This window comes from Scyliorhinus canicula, chromosome 9 (genome assembly GCF_902713615.1).
Source record: "Scyliorhinus canicula chromosome 9, sScyCan1.1, whole genome shotgun sequence".
In the NCBI taxonomy this organism is placed as follows: Eukaryota; Metazoa; Chordata; class Chondrichthyes; order Carcharhiniformes; family Scyliorhinidae; genus Scyliorhinus; species Scyliorhinus canicula.
The window spans coordinates 145,378,118-145,395,861 of record NC_052154.1 but is presented as its reverse complement, the minus strand read 5'-3'; the positions used below and the strand labels follow the sequence as shown (position 1 = coordinate 145,395,861).

The 17,744-nt window shown below is 42.9% G+C and overlaps 1 protein-coding gene across 2 annotated transcripts in view; it reads left to right on the top strand.

Annotated features, from left to right (window-relative positions):
* Window positions 1-17,131, top strand: part of elp4 (elongator acetyltransferase complex subunit 4) — a 459,315-nt gene extending 442,184 nt beyond the window's left edge. For both annotated transcript variants that reach the window (XM_038807869.1, XM_038807868.1), the window contains one exon: window positions 16,436-17,131. In XM_038807869.1, coding sequence (XP_038663797.1) covers window positions 16,436-16,472 — 37 coding nt within the window. In that variant the 3' untranslated portion in view covers window positions 16,473-17,131. The remainder of the gene's footprint in view (window positions 1-16,435) is intronic.
* Window positions 17,132-17,744: the final 613 nt, after the last annotated feature.

The following is a 17,744-nucleotide window of genomic DNA, read 5'->3' as shown; positions in this document are numbered from 1 at the left end:
GACCCGCTCCCCATGGCGATGTCCCCCTCCCCCCACCTCTCCAGTCCTCCACTTCCCGTTTCTGGTCTTTGCAGCAGCAACCCGGTGTCCCTCCCTAACCCCCCCCCCCAGGCTAGGACCCCTCCTAGCCGCGATGTACCCTCCATCGTACTCCCGTAAGTCAGCTGGTTCACGCTGACCCGCCTGCTCCTGCCACACTCCGATTCCCCCCGGCTCGGGGGGGGGGGCCTCCCCCCCCTTGCCACTCCTCCCTGGCCCCGCTCCCACGCGGGAAAGGTCGCCATTGCTAGCCACGCCCCGCACTCCTCCCCTCCCCCCTCCTCTGCCCCGCGCGCGGGAAAACAGAGGAAAGCCCGCGCTTTCGCCCTGCCACACCCCACCCCGCCATCTTCAGTTCCACCCCCGTCCTCGTCCATGCCTGTAAAGAACCCCCCCTAGGAGCCCATATCCCCGATCTGCTCTCCCCCCCGTCCCGCCTCCCCAACTTAACATTATAAATAACAGATAGATAACAAATAACAATGTACTTAACAGTCGCCCTCTACCAAACAGCATAAATAACCATAAATAACCATGAATAACCACAATAACAATAACTAAGGGAAGTTGGCAAAGGGGGGAAAAAACATCAGAAGAAAAACCCAAAGCAAGAGTTCAAGATCCAAACAAAGAAAGAAGAAAAAAAAGGAAACCGTTCCAATAAGAGTTGCACAGTTCCGACCCAGCCGGAAAAAAAAAAACCGCTTGTTCAGCTGAAAGTACCCGAGCGGCTACGGCCGCCAAGTATCCCCTGGGTCTAATTCGAGTCCAGTTTCTCTTCCTGTACAAAGGCCCACGCCTCCTCTGGGGACTCAAAATAGTGGTGTTGGTTCCTGTAGGTGACCCACAAGCGCGCTGGCTGCAGCATTCCGAACCTGATCCGTTTTGCATGTAGCACCGCCTTCGTCCGGTTGTACCGGGCCCGCCGCTTAGCCACCTCCGCACTCCAGTCCTGGTAGACCCTCACCGTCGAATTCTCCCACTTGCTGCTCCTTTCCCTCTTGGCCCACTCCAGCACTCTCTCACGATCGCTGAGTCGCTGGAACCGCACCAGCACCGCCCTCGGGGGCTCATTTGCTCTTGGCTTCCTAGCCATGACCCTGTAGGCCTCTTCCAGCTCCAGGGGCGAAGGGACGGCCCCTGCCCCCATCAGGGAGCTCAGCATTTCTGCTACGTATCCCGGGAGGTCTGATCCCTCCAGGCCTTCTGCCAGGCCCAAGATCCTCAGGTTCTTCCGCCTCATTCGGGTATCCAGCTCCTCAAAACGGCTCTGCCATTTCAGGTGGAGTGCCTCGTGCACCTCTACCTTTCCCACGAGGACCGTGGCCTCCTCCTCCCTCACAGTCATTAAATTAAGATTGTTAACGAGGAAAGTTTTACATGTTTAAATGGAAGAGATTTATGGCCAAATCAGAATTTTTGAACTTAACCTACTTGTGGCACATAATTTGGTAGAATGCAATAATTTCAGTTTATGGACTCTGTGCTTAAAGTGTTAATGGAAGAATGCTGTTTGAGCATAATAAAAATTCTATCTGCTAATACTTCTCTGTCCTCTTAAAGTTCAGTTTACCAGCAAGAAGCTTGAAAATCTTATTGTAGACATCCTGTCAAAAGGTGTGGGTCTTCAGCATTTCAGTCCAACCTATTAAAACTGAAAGCACCATTTATATGCATTTTCTGTAGTGTTTTACTCTGCCCTACTGTCTTCATATTTCCTCTGGGTAAATGTCAGCTCTGCTGAAAACATTTAAATTAGGCAGACTGCTAAAGGGAATTTTTTTCTTCATGTATCCCCACAACCCAAGTCCAGTCCTGTGCCCTTTGACCTGCATAACAGAATTTGGCTCTGTACTTTGGGGCTACTGACTTTCTAAATGAAAGTGCATGACTATCAGGTACCAGTGTGATTTTTTTAAAACTCATGCTTACATGCTCCAGTGTATTGATTTGTTTATTCTTTAAAATACCCCAGGGCATTCTTTGATGGCCATGTGAATGTGTAATCAATGCATTAGGTTTTATATATGCTCCACTGAGTTTCTCCATTAAAGGTTTCCAAGTTCTGACTCGGTACCAACAAACCGCTCCGTATATTGCTCCTATCCAAGTAAAGGACATGGGCACTTCTTTGCATTATTATTTTACAGCTATTTTATTCTCCAACTATAGTATTGTAAATGTCTTGTCAAAAAAATGCCTTATGAGGCTATATTACAATTCTCACTGTTAAAAAAGAAAATGAACTAGCTGCAGCAAATATGCTTCTGTCTAATTAATGTACAAAAAAACAAAATGGAAAAATTCACAGTTGTTGTGATCAAAGAAACATTTGTTTCTCTTTGTTGACTGCAAGTCATTTATTATTTTTTTTTTCCAATTAAGGGACAATTGGGCAATCCAACTACCCTGCACATCTTTGGGTTGTGGGTTGAGACCCACGTAGACACGAGGAGAATGACCCGTGGCTGGAATCAATTTGATTTGATTTATTGTCACATCTACCGAAGTACAGTGAAAAGTATTTTTTATGGCCAAGGGAACGTAAACAGTACGTACATAGTAGAGAAAAATAAAGAATAATAGACAGAGTACATTGACAAATGGTACATCGACAAACAGTGATTGGTTACAGTGCGGAACGAGGGGCCAAACAAAGCAAAATAATGAGCAAGAGCAGCATAGGGCGTCATGAATAGTGTTCTTACAGGGAACAGATCAGTCCAAGGGAGAGTCGTTGAGGAGTCTAGCAGCTGTGGGGAAGAAGCTGTTCCTATGTCTGGATGTGCTGTTCCTACGTCTGCTCCAGCCCATACTTTGCTTCTAGCTCCTTAATCCTGCAAATCGACCCCCAAGAAACAAATCTTTTAGTGTCTTAATCCCCTTCTCCTCCCATTTCCTAAAATTTACATCCCACTTCTGTGGTTCCTCCGAATCGACATTTCCCTTGATCCTGCCCCCACCCCGAAGTGTTGGCGAAATTGCCACCAAATTCTCAGTGAAGCAATTATTACCAGACTCCCTGAGTATTTCCCGGGGCCATCGGGAGCGGCGCTGTTGCTAGTACCTTCTATCCCAACCCCCTGCACAAACTCTCCTCCATTCTGATTCCCACTGAGAATCATCCCCTCTGACTCAGCTCCGCACCTTCTCCACATTCGCCGCCCAGTAATAATACATCAGGTTCGGAAGACCCAAACCCCTTTTCCTGCCTTCCCCTCTGTAGCAGCACCTTTCTAACTCTGACCACCTTCCCTCCCCATATGAACGAGGTAATCATTCCTTCAATCTCTCTCAAAAATGACTTTAGCAGGAAACTTGACAGGCATTGGAAAATAAACAGAAATCGCAGTGACACGTTCACTTTAACCGCCTGTACCCAATCCGCCAGTGACGGAGGGAGACCATCCCACCTTGCCAGATCAGCTTTCATTCTCCACACCAAGCTAGAAATGTTGTACGTACGAAGACTCCCCCACTCCCAGGCAACCTGCACCCCCGGGTATCTAAAGTCAGTCCCTGCCCTACAGAATGGCAGCCCCTCCACCCCTGCCCCCACCCCCAGCTGAGACACCACAAAATGCTCACTCTTGCCTAGATTAAATTTGTACCCCGCAAAAGACCCAAACACCCGAAGCAGCTCCAATATTCCCCCTATTGACACACTCTGTTCCGACACGTATAACAAGTAATCGGCATACAAGGACACCCTATGCTCTATCTCTCCCTCCCCCCCCCCCCCCCGCACTATCCCTTTCCATACCCCTGAACCTCTTAATGCGGTGGCCAACGGCGAGTGCAAACAGCAGGGGGGACATAGTCCCTGCCTAGTCCCACGGTGGAGAGCAAAGTATCTCCAGTTTATGGTATTTGTGCGGACACTCACCCTCCGCTCCTTATATAGTAGCTTCACCCAGTCCACAAATCTTGGTCCAATCCCACACCGCCCCATAACTGCCATCAAGTACCGCCATTCTACCCGGTCGAACGCTTTCTCGCCGCCCAATGCCACAACCGCATCTGTTTCCTTCCCCTCCTCCGGTGCCATAACCACATTCAGTACCCTTCTAACATTTGAAAAAAACTGCCTCCCTCTCACGAACCCCATCTGATCTTCACCTATCTCCTCCGGGAGGCACTCCTCCAGCCTACCTGCCAGTACCTTCACCAATACTTTTGCGTCCACGTTTAAAAGTTATATGGACCCACACTCCATTGGATTCTTATCTTTTTTAAGCAGCAGGGAAATCGATGCCGGCCCCAAAGTTTATGTAACACCCCCTTCCCTATCGCCTCCTCAAACATCTCCACCATCAGGGGTGCTAGCTTATCCTTGAATTTTTTATAATATTCCACCGGAAACCCATTCAGCCCTGCCACCTTCCCCGTCTGCATCCTCCCAATCGCATCTTTTATCTCCTGCTCCACCATCGCTCCCTCTGATGTAGCCCTGCCCCCCTCCCCCAACGTTGGGTACTCCATCCCATATAGAAATTTCTGCATCTCTTGGTCTCCCCTAGGTGGCTCCGACCTGTACAACCTCTCATAGAATTCCTCAAAGACCTTGTTAATCAGATCTGGAGCCACCATCAATTTCACTGCCCTGTCCCTCACCTGAACAATTTTCCTTGCCGCTGCCTCCCTCCGAAGCTGACCTGCTAACGTACTCGCGCCGATGACGTCAGCCGCGCATGCGTGGATTGGATGGCTCCAACCCACGCATGCGCGGGGCCGTCATCTCCCTCGGCCGCCCTGCGGACTGATCCTGCGGGGCGGCGGAGGGAGAAAGAGTGTGTCCGTTACGGACGCACTGCCCGCAATCGGTGCCCACCGATCGCGGGCCCATGCCCCCCTTGGCACGGCCGTGGCACTGCCGTGTCAATCAGGGCCCTGGATGCCCAGAACGGGCATGTTGCGGTTGTTTTTACGACAGCAGCAAGCAGGTGTGTTTGCTGCCGTAAAAACGGCCCTAAAGGCCTGGGAACTCGGCCCATCGGCCTGGGGAGAATCGCTGTTCGCCGTAAAAAACGGCGAGCAGCGATTCGTGTCGTGGGGCGGCCGTGGGGGGGGGGGGAGAATAGCGGGAGGGTGGGAAAAGTGTCGGGGACGCCCTCCCGCTATTCTCCGACCCGTCGTGGGCAGCGGAGAATCGCGCCCATTGTTTCCCATCCAGCCTTCTATTTGCTGCCTGGCTGTTCCATGGAACGTGCCCATAATACTCATTGATTGCAACAGTAGATTTGATTATGCTTTCAAGGCAATCTTTTGCTGGAAGATACAATCCCAAGGGGAAAATATTTTTCTTATGGTACCTGAAAAGGGTTTATGATTGTGCGTGGGATATTTGTTCTGCAAAGCACATTTAGTCCTTACTAACTCAAATATTGCAGTGTTGTAATCACCTTGACCTTCAGCATTCCGTGGCAAAGTTGGAAATTTGGAAAATAACCTCTGATTTACAGATGCATGAGAAAATTAAGAAGTCTGTACACATCATTTAGGTGTATGATATTGACATAATACTTTAACAAAACTGATAACCTAAAATATGGATCTTCTGAATTCATAACATTTTGTAATCTAACTTATAGATATATGAAACAAGCATTTTAAAGGAGCGAAAGTCGATGAGCCTTTATGCTTTCGGTTTTGTCTGAACACGTGACTTGTTAGAGTTATTTTATACTTTGGTCTAAGTAATCACCTCGGTGTACCTTTCTTATTATTTTATTATTGCTTTCTTTTTATCACGCATTGCTACTAGACCCAATGAGGATTATTTGAAAAGAAAAGCAGTATTTGTTTTTGCGAAGCTTCTAAGGGCATTGGGAAGCATGATGTGATTTTTGACCAAATTGGGTGAATTCTCATTCCATCCAAAATTGTGGTTCCGTCCTGTTAGACAGGCTTGTCCAACCTTTTCATGTGGTGGGCAGGGATGGGGGGATATTTCAATATTTTTCTCACTCTAGACGCTGATGAGAAAATTTAAGAAAGACAAGGTTTGGTACAGCATTAAACATGAATTTTTTTTTTAAAGGCTGAGGTATGAAAGAAACAACTTGACCAAAAAAAACAGTGTCACAGTAAGAATTTCTAACTTTAAAAATTAAAATTAGTTATAAATACAGATGACCATCAGAGTGTGGAATGATGATGGTCTGTGTGTCTAGCCCACTCCCAGTCTCGGTGCTCATTCACCCTCACCCACTATGTGAGTGTGTGTTTGTCTGCTGAGGGTGATCCAGCCCTGCTCCGGTTCTGGACACCAGCCCACTCCAGCTCCAAGCGTCGAACCGATTAACGATTAAGCAAGGCGGTTAACGGCCCAAAGGCAGCCTGTTGGACAAGTCTTTCTTAGAGTTTTATTTAGGCAGAATTATGTAGCGAATAACAAGGATAGATTACCTCCTGGGTAATCTCCTCATTCTGCATGGTCAGGACTGCAAATGTAGTAATTTGGTTCATAAAGTTACGCATTTTATTTTCTCCTTTTGTTTGTAAACCCTCTCCATTTTGGATCCTATCTCACTTTTTGCAACACTATGAAAACTTCCCTTCCTCTTTTTTTGTTACAGCCCTAGAATGAAAATAGAGAAAATCTGACTTAATGTAATTCTTAGCTACACAATATGCAAAATTGGAGATACCATTGGATATTGGAGTTGCACTGAATAGAAGGATAACTTGATTGTAACAGATATTAATGTCTGGGAATGCCTAGTCAACAGGTTAATCCTACAAGAATCCTATATATCTGTAGTTTACAAGACTTCATTGCTGTGAAATCAATAGAAGAATAAAGCTTGTAACTTGCAGAAAGATAATTCAATCCTCTGGATTTATAGAATGAGGCAGTAAAATGCAAATGACAGCGAAAGGACATGCAAACAAATGCATGCATGATTTTAACTTAATATGTGCCATATGCTAACCAGATTTAATGTGTGCCATATAGTGACAAGACAAAACTATGTCTGTATTTATGTGTGTATATCTACATATAAAAGAATAATGAAAGTGCACTTGCATTTCTATACCACATTTCATGACCTAAGGGTATTCCAAAGCACTTTACATTCACTTACGTGCTTTTGAAGTGTCGGCACTGTCATAATGTAGAAGAAACAGCAGCAAATTTGCCCACAGCAGGCTGCCTCGATCAGCGGAAAGAGATTTTTTTGGCTGATGTTGGTTGAGGGATAAATATTGTGGATAACTGCTCTGCCCTGCTCTTCAAAATAATGTCTTCAGATCTTTTACATCCACCTGAGAGAGCAAACAGGTCTCAGTTTAACATCCTATGCGAAAGACAGCACCTCTGACAGTGCAGCACTCCCTCAATACTCCAATGGATTGTCAGCCTAGAGTTTTGAGCTCTCTGGATTGGAATTTAAATCCACAGTCTTCTGACCCAGATGAGTCTGCAGCCAGCTGAACCATGCTGACAGACAGATGTTACACTCAATCATAGTTAACCAAAGATGTCATAAAGGAAGACAACAAAGTGTCCTTTGGTTACCTCTGGTTGTCTGTTTTTGATTACCTACGTTCAGTATGGACAGAATAAGTTGCTGCTACATGTTTGTGCATTTGGTATTCCGTGATAAAGACTGCAGCCCATTCCCAGAAGCCGCCCAGCAACATGTAAACATTAACATTTCTGGTTAAAGGCTGACTTGAAGTAATATCTGCTATGCTTTAATATAATGAATTAAAATATTAGATTATAGGTCTCACCACCCATTTTTAATGAAGAATGGAAATTAATTACATTTGAACACTTCTGTTATGTTTTGAGATTGCTCAAAATGTTCATCCAAATTGTTTGCGTGTCTCATAATATTCAACACTCCCCACCCCAACCCTATTTCACTCAAATTTTAAGCATTGCATTTCTGCCCAGTCCACAAATATTTTGTGGCTAACGACTGAATAGTTCAGAAATGTAAACTTCTCAATTATTTACCATCTATGTTCTAGCGCAAGTATGAAATAATCTTTATTTATGCTCAGAATCTACTTTAAATTGCACTGGTTAGGTCATAGTTCAGGTCTCCATGAGAATTAATTGCTTTTTTTTTGACATTTTCAATTTTGCATAGTGAAAATTGCATCCGATATTTACAATTTATACAGTTATTATGTACATACATTCTTTCTTGATATATATTCTCGCCCCCTTCCCCTTGCCTTATACCCCCCTCCCTAACTCCTCCTGTGTGTGTCGCCCCCCCCCCCCCTCCCCGTGATGTTTCCTGGCAGAAGGCCTTGTCGGCCAGGAGGTCCGTGTCCATGCCCAGCCTCCATGTGGGGTGCTATGCACGGCTCATCTCCAACCTCACATCCATATAGTGTGGAGCATGGTCGGAGACGCTATCGCGGAGTATTCTGCTCTTACTATTCCTGGAAGCACTAATTTCCCCACTGCAAATTCATCGATTTGGGTGTATACTTTGTGGACCGGTGAGAAGAACGAGAATTCCCTCCCACTGGGGTGCAGGAACCGCCATGGTCCACCACCCCCATCTGTTCCATGAATGATCCCAGCTTCCAAACATGCCTGTCTTTTTCCCCATTCGGGGTTTGATCGGTCAGTCAGCAGCTCCTGTACACAGTTAAAGTCGCACATTGAGCCTGTGTTGGTTAACAAAATAAGCGATAGGCATTCACTGGTTCATTCTTCAGTAAAATGCCTTGACCAATCAGAATCAAGCTGCCTAGTTTAAATTTCAAACAATGCTTGGCAGTTAATTGTCAGTCACCAGCAACTGATGCATTCTCCATGGCAACACCTCTACCAATCAGAATCCATTTCCCAACTAATCCTCACTCATACAAAATAAATTTGTGATTTCCCCTGACATTGGTATTCATAGTAAGAAGTCTTACAACACCAGGTTAAAGTCCAACAGGTTTGTTTCAAACACGAGCTTTCGGAGCACGGCTCCTTCTTCAGGTGAGAAGGAGCCGTGCTCCGAAAGCTCGTGTTTGAAACAAACCTGTTGGACTTTAACCTGGTGTTGTAAGACTTCTTACTGTGCTCACCCCAGTCCAACGCCGGCATCTCCACATCATTGGTATTCATGTGCATTGTTCTGATTAGTGCAAGATAAGGTTTGACAAAAAATGTCTCTTTCAGCAATATTCAAGTTCTGTACTACTAAACGGTTATTCTTTATTTAGCTTGAACTAATGTTGCAGATCTCTCTTGTCTGTACTGTAACACTATATACTTCCATAAGGACATTTCCTTCCGTTTTTTAATATAAATTTTGAGTACCCAATAATTCTTTTCCAATTAAGGGCAATTTAGCGTGGCTAATCCACCTACCCTGCACATCTTTGGGTTGTGGGGGTGAGACCCATGTAGACTCGGGGAGAATGTGCAAAGTCCACACGGCAGTGAGCTGGGGACGGGATCAAACCCTGGTCTTCGGTGCCATGAGGCAGCAATGCTAACCACTTCGCCACCATGCTGCCCTAGGTCACCTCCTTCCTAAGTTACCTTTTACTGTTCATGTAATATATAGATCCTGTAACTTAGTGACACTGAATCACAGCAGCACGCTTATTTTCTGCAAAATAAGTTCTTGTTAATGTGAGGTTTGCACACAGGCCTATAGCTGGGATGATATAGATCCAGCAATAATGCCAAATATAATCTTTGGAAGGAATGACTCTGATAAATTGCACTGGATTTTGTGGCTATTTTAAATTCTTCACAGCCTAGTTCCTCTCTTATCATCTGATTGTATCAGGCATAATCCCAGTTCAGCCCTCCTTTTGGGAGTACTTACAAAAAAATGTTAAACATGTAACCTGAAGCAAGTGAGTATTGACTTTGTTGAAAGGGTTGCAAGTTCAGATATTATGCTTGACTGATTTCCAAATTAATCCAAGGTGATGCTTATAAGAACAAGTATTGATCAGGTTCTAGAATTCAAACAATTTCTAGAACACAAATCCTGATATCAAGTTGAAGCAGGCTTTATAATGCCTCAACTCTGGTTTACTTGTAACACAGCAGTTTTGCACAGAATAATCCATAAGTAGGAGCACTTTATTAATCAGTGTTGTGATTATGATACAAACTATGAACTCATCTATGAAAGGTGTTAAATCCTTTAAATAATTGCCTTTTTTTCCAAATATGTAAATTATCCCCAGCTCTTGAAATATTCTTACATGTGTTGGTGAGACACGTCTTGTGATTTTTTTGTTTCTTAGAATTACTGGTAAGAAGCTCAAGGCAGACATTTTATCTAAAGTTTTTTCTCCAATGACATCATGAACAGCGCAGTGCATTGTCTTCAGTAATCTCTGATTGTGAATGCACTGAAACATCACAGGAAGAGAGCAGAATATTCAAAATGTTGGCTTCCAGGCTGTAACCTCAAGCACCATTGTATAGAATAGGAGACAAGATGATTAAGAAGAAGCCCTTGAGACAGTTGCATCCCACCATAACATTGAAGCTAATGTCGTAGATTAGTGGAATGTACATCTGCTTTAAATCTGTCTGGATTAGTGGCTGCTGCTAAGAGGGCAGGTGGATGGCATGAATAATTTCAAATCTCTACCATAGCCCCTTTTTTGGGCTGTCCACTAGGACTCATGAGCTACTGCCCTGGCAGGTTAACACTGTCTGACATTTTTCCCCTCCCCCTACAGGAAGCCAACATAAACCTCCTGGTGCTTGCCCACCTGATGTAGTGGAGATTGAGCAATAAGTAAAGTGGAGGATCAGATATGTCTCTGCACAATCCAAGACCTAGTGATTAATACTTTAAGTGTTTCAGTGTATGTATTGGTGGAATGTGTGAGCCTAGTTTCATCTTGGAATTTGACAACAAAATGTGTATATAAATTATGTGTATCTAAAACTGCAGGCAGCAGATCCTACAGTGAGTAGTATGATTTGAGTTGAGGTATAAGGGGAACATATGAGCTGACTGAATGTGATGCTGAATTTTGTTTAGCTACATGTCAGAGGAGGTTACACTGTGCATATTATGTTCCTGCTGAAAGCTAATAATCAAATATGGAAATGGTAGTTGATAAGTTTAAAGTGATATGTGTCTTCCTGCCTTTCCAAGGGAGTAAAGTAATATTTTAGCTTTTGACCTGAGGCTGGTGGCCAAGTGATCTTGGATATCCAGTTGTAAAATTGCCGTCCTCCTATTTTTTGGAAACAGAAAATTCTTGGAATTTAGACAGTAAGAGCATGACAGGATGCTTTTATTGAGCATAAGATAAAAATCAATGTTTGGGCAGTAGCTTCTTTTATTAGTGGTGCTTAGGGGAAGCTCAGGAAGATCAAGTATATTCATTGGATTCCCCCACTAATTACAGGCTTGTTCAGGCCTTAGGAAGAGAGCAAAGTGCTGCATTATTCCATCGTTGCCAGGAGGCTCGACCTGATCAGGTCACTGATTATTTCTTACCCCTTGTAACACCTTTTATTATTATATTTTGTTGACAGTCTAGGAAGTAAATGTATTGTTCCTTGGTAAATGGTGTTAGGCAGTTATAAAGGGCATTCTGTGCAGGTACACAAGAGTGAAGCAACAGGCGCTGCTTTGGCAATTTGCTTCAAGCATTGAATCTTATCCATAACATACATAAGGATATATTACAGGTATACATTTCTGTTGGTGGCTATATAAAGATAGGACAACATGAATTATATTACATTTTTACACACTGTAGCCAAGGAAAATTGAACGTTGCAGATATATTTTGGTGTTTGATACCAATGAAACTGACTAGCAGAACTGATTTTATAATATTGCTGTAGTTTAAAAGCTAGGAACTTCCTCACAGTTTTTAGCAACATGGTTAACCAAGTTTTCAGTGAAGCATAATGTTTGGAATGTTTTTTTTATACTACATTCAGTATATAAACATATAGAGCTGTCTTCAGGCGAGGATTTGTATTGCAATGGTGAAGTACTAGTTGTGGCAGGCCTATCAGTGTGAAGTGGTTGAATTTTCAACTGTTAAATTAATATCATTAGAGAAGAATGTTGGCTCCCAGAGAGTCTGCCCTGAAACTGCCCCTGGTACAAGTTGCCATGCCAGATTTTTTTATTTATTCACTGGATGTTGGCATTGCTGGCTGGGCCAGCATTCATTGCCCATCCCTGAGGACATTTAAAAGTCAATCATATTGCTGTGGATCTGGAGTCACGTGTAGGCCAGACCAGGTAAGGATGACAGATTTCCTTCCCTAAAGGAAATTAGTGAACCAGATGGGTTTTTACAACAATGATTTCATGGTCACATTTAGACTTTTAATTCCAGATTTTTATTGAATTCAAATTTCACTTTGCCGTGGTGGGATTTGAACCCGGGTCCCCAGAGCATGACTCTGGGTCTCTGGATTACTAGTCCAGCGACAATACCACTTTGCCACTGCCTCCCCTTGACAGTGCCAATCTGTGTCATGGGCAGTTCTAGGGAACTGCTGAGCATGTCCCTCTCCCCTGAGCCTAGATTTATCTTGCGCCTATGCGGGGCATCTGCTCGATTAAATCAAGTTTATCAAAACGTGTTTTAAACCTCGCCAACGTGACGTCAAGTTGCCGAGGTTTGAATATTCAGTCGGGGGAAAATCATGTAACGGGGCTCGCTAATTTTTATGTAAATGCATTAAAAAGTATTAAAATTAGGTTCTTCATCATTAGGTTACTGGAAAATTGGTAAATGAGATCTCGACGGTGAAAGCCTCGTTTCCCAATTCTCACAAGAATTTGCGCCCACGTTGCCATTCACACTGACAGTGGGCACGGGTGTAAAATCGCCTCTATAGTGTGTTAATAGGACAATCTAAATTAAACCTAACAATAGCACTGAACTAAGCATTCTGGTAAACCAAAAGATCCCACGGCACTATTCAAAGCTGAGCAGGAAGACATCACATTTTCCTGACCAACATTGCTTCCTCAACTTAAATTAACAAAAACAAATTAACTGGTCATCATCTCATATCAGATTTTGTGCTTTGTGCAAAATGGCCACTATGTTTATGCAGGAAACAATTAATTGTTCTTCAAAGTATTTAGTTGTGTATCACTTTGTGATGTTTCCTAGTATTCATAATATGATGCAGTGTGGAATGAGGCCATTCGGCCCCTTGTTCCGGTACCAACTCTTTCGTAGAGCTATCCATTTAATCATCCTCCTCTCTAGTTCATAAAAAATGAAAGCAAAATACTGTGGATACTGGAGATCTGGAAAAAAAACCAAAGTACTGGGAAACTCGGGTCTGGCAGCATTTGTGGAGAGAAAAACAGAGCGAATGTTTTGATTCCAATATGACTCTTCATATTGAATAGATTCTTGATATTTATTTTCATAAGACACATTTTGGAATTGAAATGTTGGTTCTCTTTCTCTCTCCTTAGATGCTGCCCAGCTACTATGTTTTCCAGCACTTTGTTTTATCCCTGTAATCATCTCCCCTTTAACTATTTATCCAGTTCTCCTCGGAATGTTCTAGTGATATGAGAAGCCAGGATGAAGCTGAGGCTTATAACTATGTGACCTTATTAAGTTGTTTTCCCCGTCTCAAGAAACCTTTGAAACAAAGTTGGTATTGGGTAAATACCGTTATTTACTAATGTAAACTTGCTAGGTTTTAACTATTTTACTCTTTTAAGGTAAGGCAGTATCTGTTTAGTTACTGAATGACAGAAAAGTCTAAAAAAAATGTTTATGGATCTATTTGCAATGGTTGCTAAAAAGAGTAGTTGACTAAAAATAAGACAGACCTTTTGCAGACAATGCTTGTGGATCTACATAGAAACGCAAAGCCTATGTATGCATAGGTTATAACATCACATATGCGGGAAGGTATGTAATGTTGGGTGTTGCAATATTTTTTTCTTTTGGTTCCTCTATTTTAGTTCTTTTCTTGCCTCCACACTGTTACCTTAGGAGTCCCTCAGGAATCATTCTGGATTTGCTCTTCCTTGTCATCCACAACCACCACTTGACACCATCGGCCACAGACATAGGGCCAACTTCTGCATAAACACCCACAATACCCTTCTCTACCAGCCTCCTTAATTTATAACTGATGGATGATAAAGCCAATTTATGATTCATTACATTTTTAAAATCACCAGTACCTCATATTTGTGACCGACAGCAAGAATGAACAATTTAAACCAAGCAAACTTAAAGCACTGATGTAAATTCACGCATCTAATAGCAACCAGATCAAGTAACTTCAGGCTTTATTCTCTCATCTGCAAGTAACAGTTCCAACTTTTCTAATCTGTGAGGCTCTAATAATCACCATTATCTCTTTCTGGGGCCAAGCAACATTTTACTTTGCAATATTTGTCACTGAAATCCTCAGTGCAGAGAAAATGGATATCAGTCAGGTAGAAGGGTGTTGTGAAATGGTTTGAAAGCAGGTTCAGGAGACAAACAAGGTGCAATTTTTTATTGAACTGCCCTAAGCAGCTGGGACACATAATATGTTAGGAGTGACATTTTTGTAACTGACTCTTTATAGTGCAGGCAAATGGTTAGCATTACTTGTCCAATACAAGCAGCAGCCAGTGATAAGCATGGTCAGTAAAAGTTGGGCAACTGTATCTCATTCTTTGACTCAGTGTCCATTTTTTTCTGATTACACCTCTGAAACTTCTTAGAAATTTTTTTTCTGTTAATGGCACTTCATAAAGGCAAGCTCCTGTTGAAGATAAAATTTACATCCAAGATTTTTCAAATGTTTCATATCTTTGATTTTCTCTGAAAGTCCAGTTGCCAATTCTTTGAGGGAAACAATCTGGAGCAAATTCATGGATCACTATCCTTCTCAGTTTGCAGGATTTGAAAGACCTTAACATTGTAGAGTCTGAAGTGTTTCATTCTAGACAGATTCACTTTTGGAAAGGAGGAAATAATTCCCAAATGCAGTACAACCAAGTGTTAGGCATAAGTTCACATCTACGATTTCCCATCGGGAGAATTTGTAAGTCATTGGGGACGAGATAAGTTGATCACTGTGCTGCAATAATGTCTCTTCCACTTCCATCAGCGCCTCGCCTTGCTCCTCACCTCCACCACTGCGCACCACCAGCACTTTCAAAACCGCCATCATCTCCTTCCTCATCGCCTCCATGTGTTTTGTGAACTGCCTTTCAAATTCAACAGCCATCACCTTAGTTATTTCTTCAGCTGTAAGCAATGCGGTTTACCCTGGTGCTCCAGCCTCCATTTTCTTTACCGACCCCACAGTGACCTTTCCACTCCCCGACGGACTTTCAGCTGTTTTCACGGCCGTTTTTTTACTGAGCCTCGATATTTCCCTTCCCTGTTCTTTCTCCTGACTTTTACTGCCTTCGCTGCCCCTAGGACCGGGTGTTAACCCCCGACAATGCCATTCCTGAACAGGAGCCCTCCAACGTGCAGCTGCCTCCCGCCCGTCGTCACCGGACAAGGGTCCCCCCCCTTTCACTACCGACCATTAACAGTGCATTGAAAGAGGCCTGGGTCTACGTCAACTGCTAGCTCTCTCAGCCAGGGAATAGATGTGGCACAAAGGACTTCAATGAGTGTATGTTATAAATATGAAATTACTTTAATTGCTGCATACACTTACGCAGAGTAAAGTTTTCATGCACATCTATGAGCAAAGGTTTTAAAGTGACTATGACTCTATCATTGATTAATTTAAGACCTGTTGGGCAGCAGGATTGCAGTGATGCATTTTGTTACCATGGCAGATCATTGGTTGAGTTGCAGAAAGTGTCCTGCTGCTTCATTCACAGGGTCAGTAGTCACTCAGTCAGTAGCACTTCTGCTTATGACACACAAGGTCGTGGGTCCACGTTCACCACCTGAGACTTGAGCACATAAATTCAGGCTGGCACTCCTGTGCAATACCAAAGAAATTCTTCATTGTTGGATAAGCAGTTAAACTGAGGCGTTGTCTGCCCCCTCAGGTGAACTTCAAAAATCCCATAGCGCTATCCAAGGGAGTTCTCCCAGCATCTCTTAACCAATACCCATTTTATTGCTGTTTGTGGGAGCTCGCTGTGTCCATATTGGCTGTCGCATTTCCGGTATTACAACAGTGACTATTTCAAGAGGTACTTTATTGATTGCAAAGTGCATTGGGACATCCTACGGGTGTGAAAGGCATTCATTAAAATTCAAAGTATGGAAAAGTACCATTTTTGTAAAAGGCTAAATTGACATATCAAAGTACTATTGCCTTGGTAGTCTGAAGCCACATTTCCCCCACAAGGAAATCAAATGTTTGTATTAATTATTCTTTGCAATTTATATAATTTGATATTCTGAGTCGTTCTTTGAAATAAAAATACCAACACATTTTGAATTTTAATTTCTTTCTCCCTCTCTCTCCCTTTAATAGAGACTGCATTTGCCTCCAGACTTGTCAGACACAGTGAGCCGATCAAGCAAACAGGATCTGGCAGAGTCAGCCAAACTGCTGAGCGCAGGATGTGGTAGTGCAGCCAGAGGCAAGAAGCACCTGGACTTTTAGTGACTTTTATTTAACCATTTCATTCTGAATTCTCACCATATGCAAAGTGTGATTACGAATCATTGGTGTAATTTAACGGCAATAAATATTTTGGTCTAGATAATGAGCAAGAGTGTGAATCATTCAGCAAAAATAGAAATAAAAGGAGGGTTTGTTTTTTTTTGGAATGTAGTTTGTGTTGCATTTTAATTGGTACTTATGCTATGTGTTAATAAATTGACCATAGAATGGATTATGTTAACCTTTCATTATTTGCAAAAACAAATCGGGCCATAAAAGTGTTTATGTCTGTCAACGGATTAGAGAAAATAACCAAGGGAGCAAAGTTACATTTTGTTCAATAATTGTTTCGAAGAAATACATTGCTTCTCCCTCCGTTTTGAAGATACGGAGTTTACCCACATAGCAATGTAATTTATTCCAGGTGTGGGGCTTCTGGGAAATGTGACAAAGCACAACAATCTAAGTTATTCTTTCATATGCCGATTTTTTTAAAAATTAAGTTGTTTACAATTATTTGTTGATCACGTTAAGTTATCATACAATAAATTGGATCCATTCCAAGTACTTGGCTAATTTATGCAAACTTTGTGTCTAACATTAAGTTTAAATAAAAGTCAATGAATTCAAAATAACAACAAATTGCATCTTCACTGTACAATAATCAACCTAGACATAGGAGTATTCCAGACCAAATTTGGCACAGAATCAGATAAGGAGAGATGTCCCAGAGGACTGGAGAATAGCCAATGTTGTTCCTTTGTTTAAGAAGGGTAGCAAGATAATCCAGGGAACTACAGGCCGGTGAGCCTTCCGTCAGTGGTAGGGAAATTACTGGAGAGTATTCTTCGAGACAGGATCTACTCCCATTTGGAAGCAAATGGATGTATTAGCAAGAGGCAGCATCTTTTTGTGAAGGGGAGGTCGTGTCTCACTAACTTGATAGAGTTTTTCGAAGAGGTCACAAAGATGATTGATGCAGGTAGGGCAGTGGATGTTGTCTATATGGACTTCAGTAAGGCCTTTGACAAGGTCCCTCATGGTAGACTGGTACAAAAGATGAAGTCACACGGGATCAGGGGTGAGCTGGCAAGATGGATACAGAACTAGCTAGGTCATAGAAGGCAGAGAGTAGCAATGGAAGGGTGCTTTTCTAATTGGAGGGCTGTGACTAGTG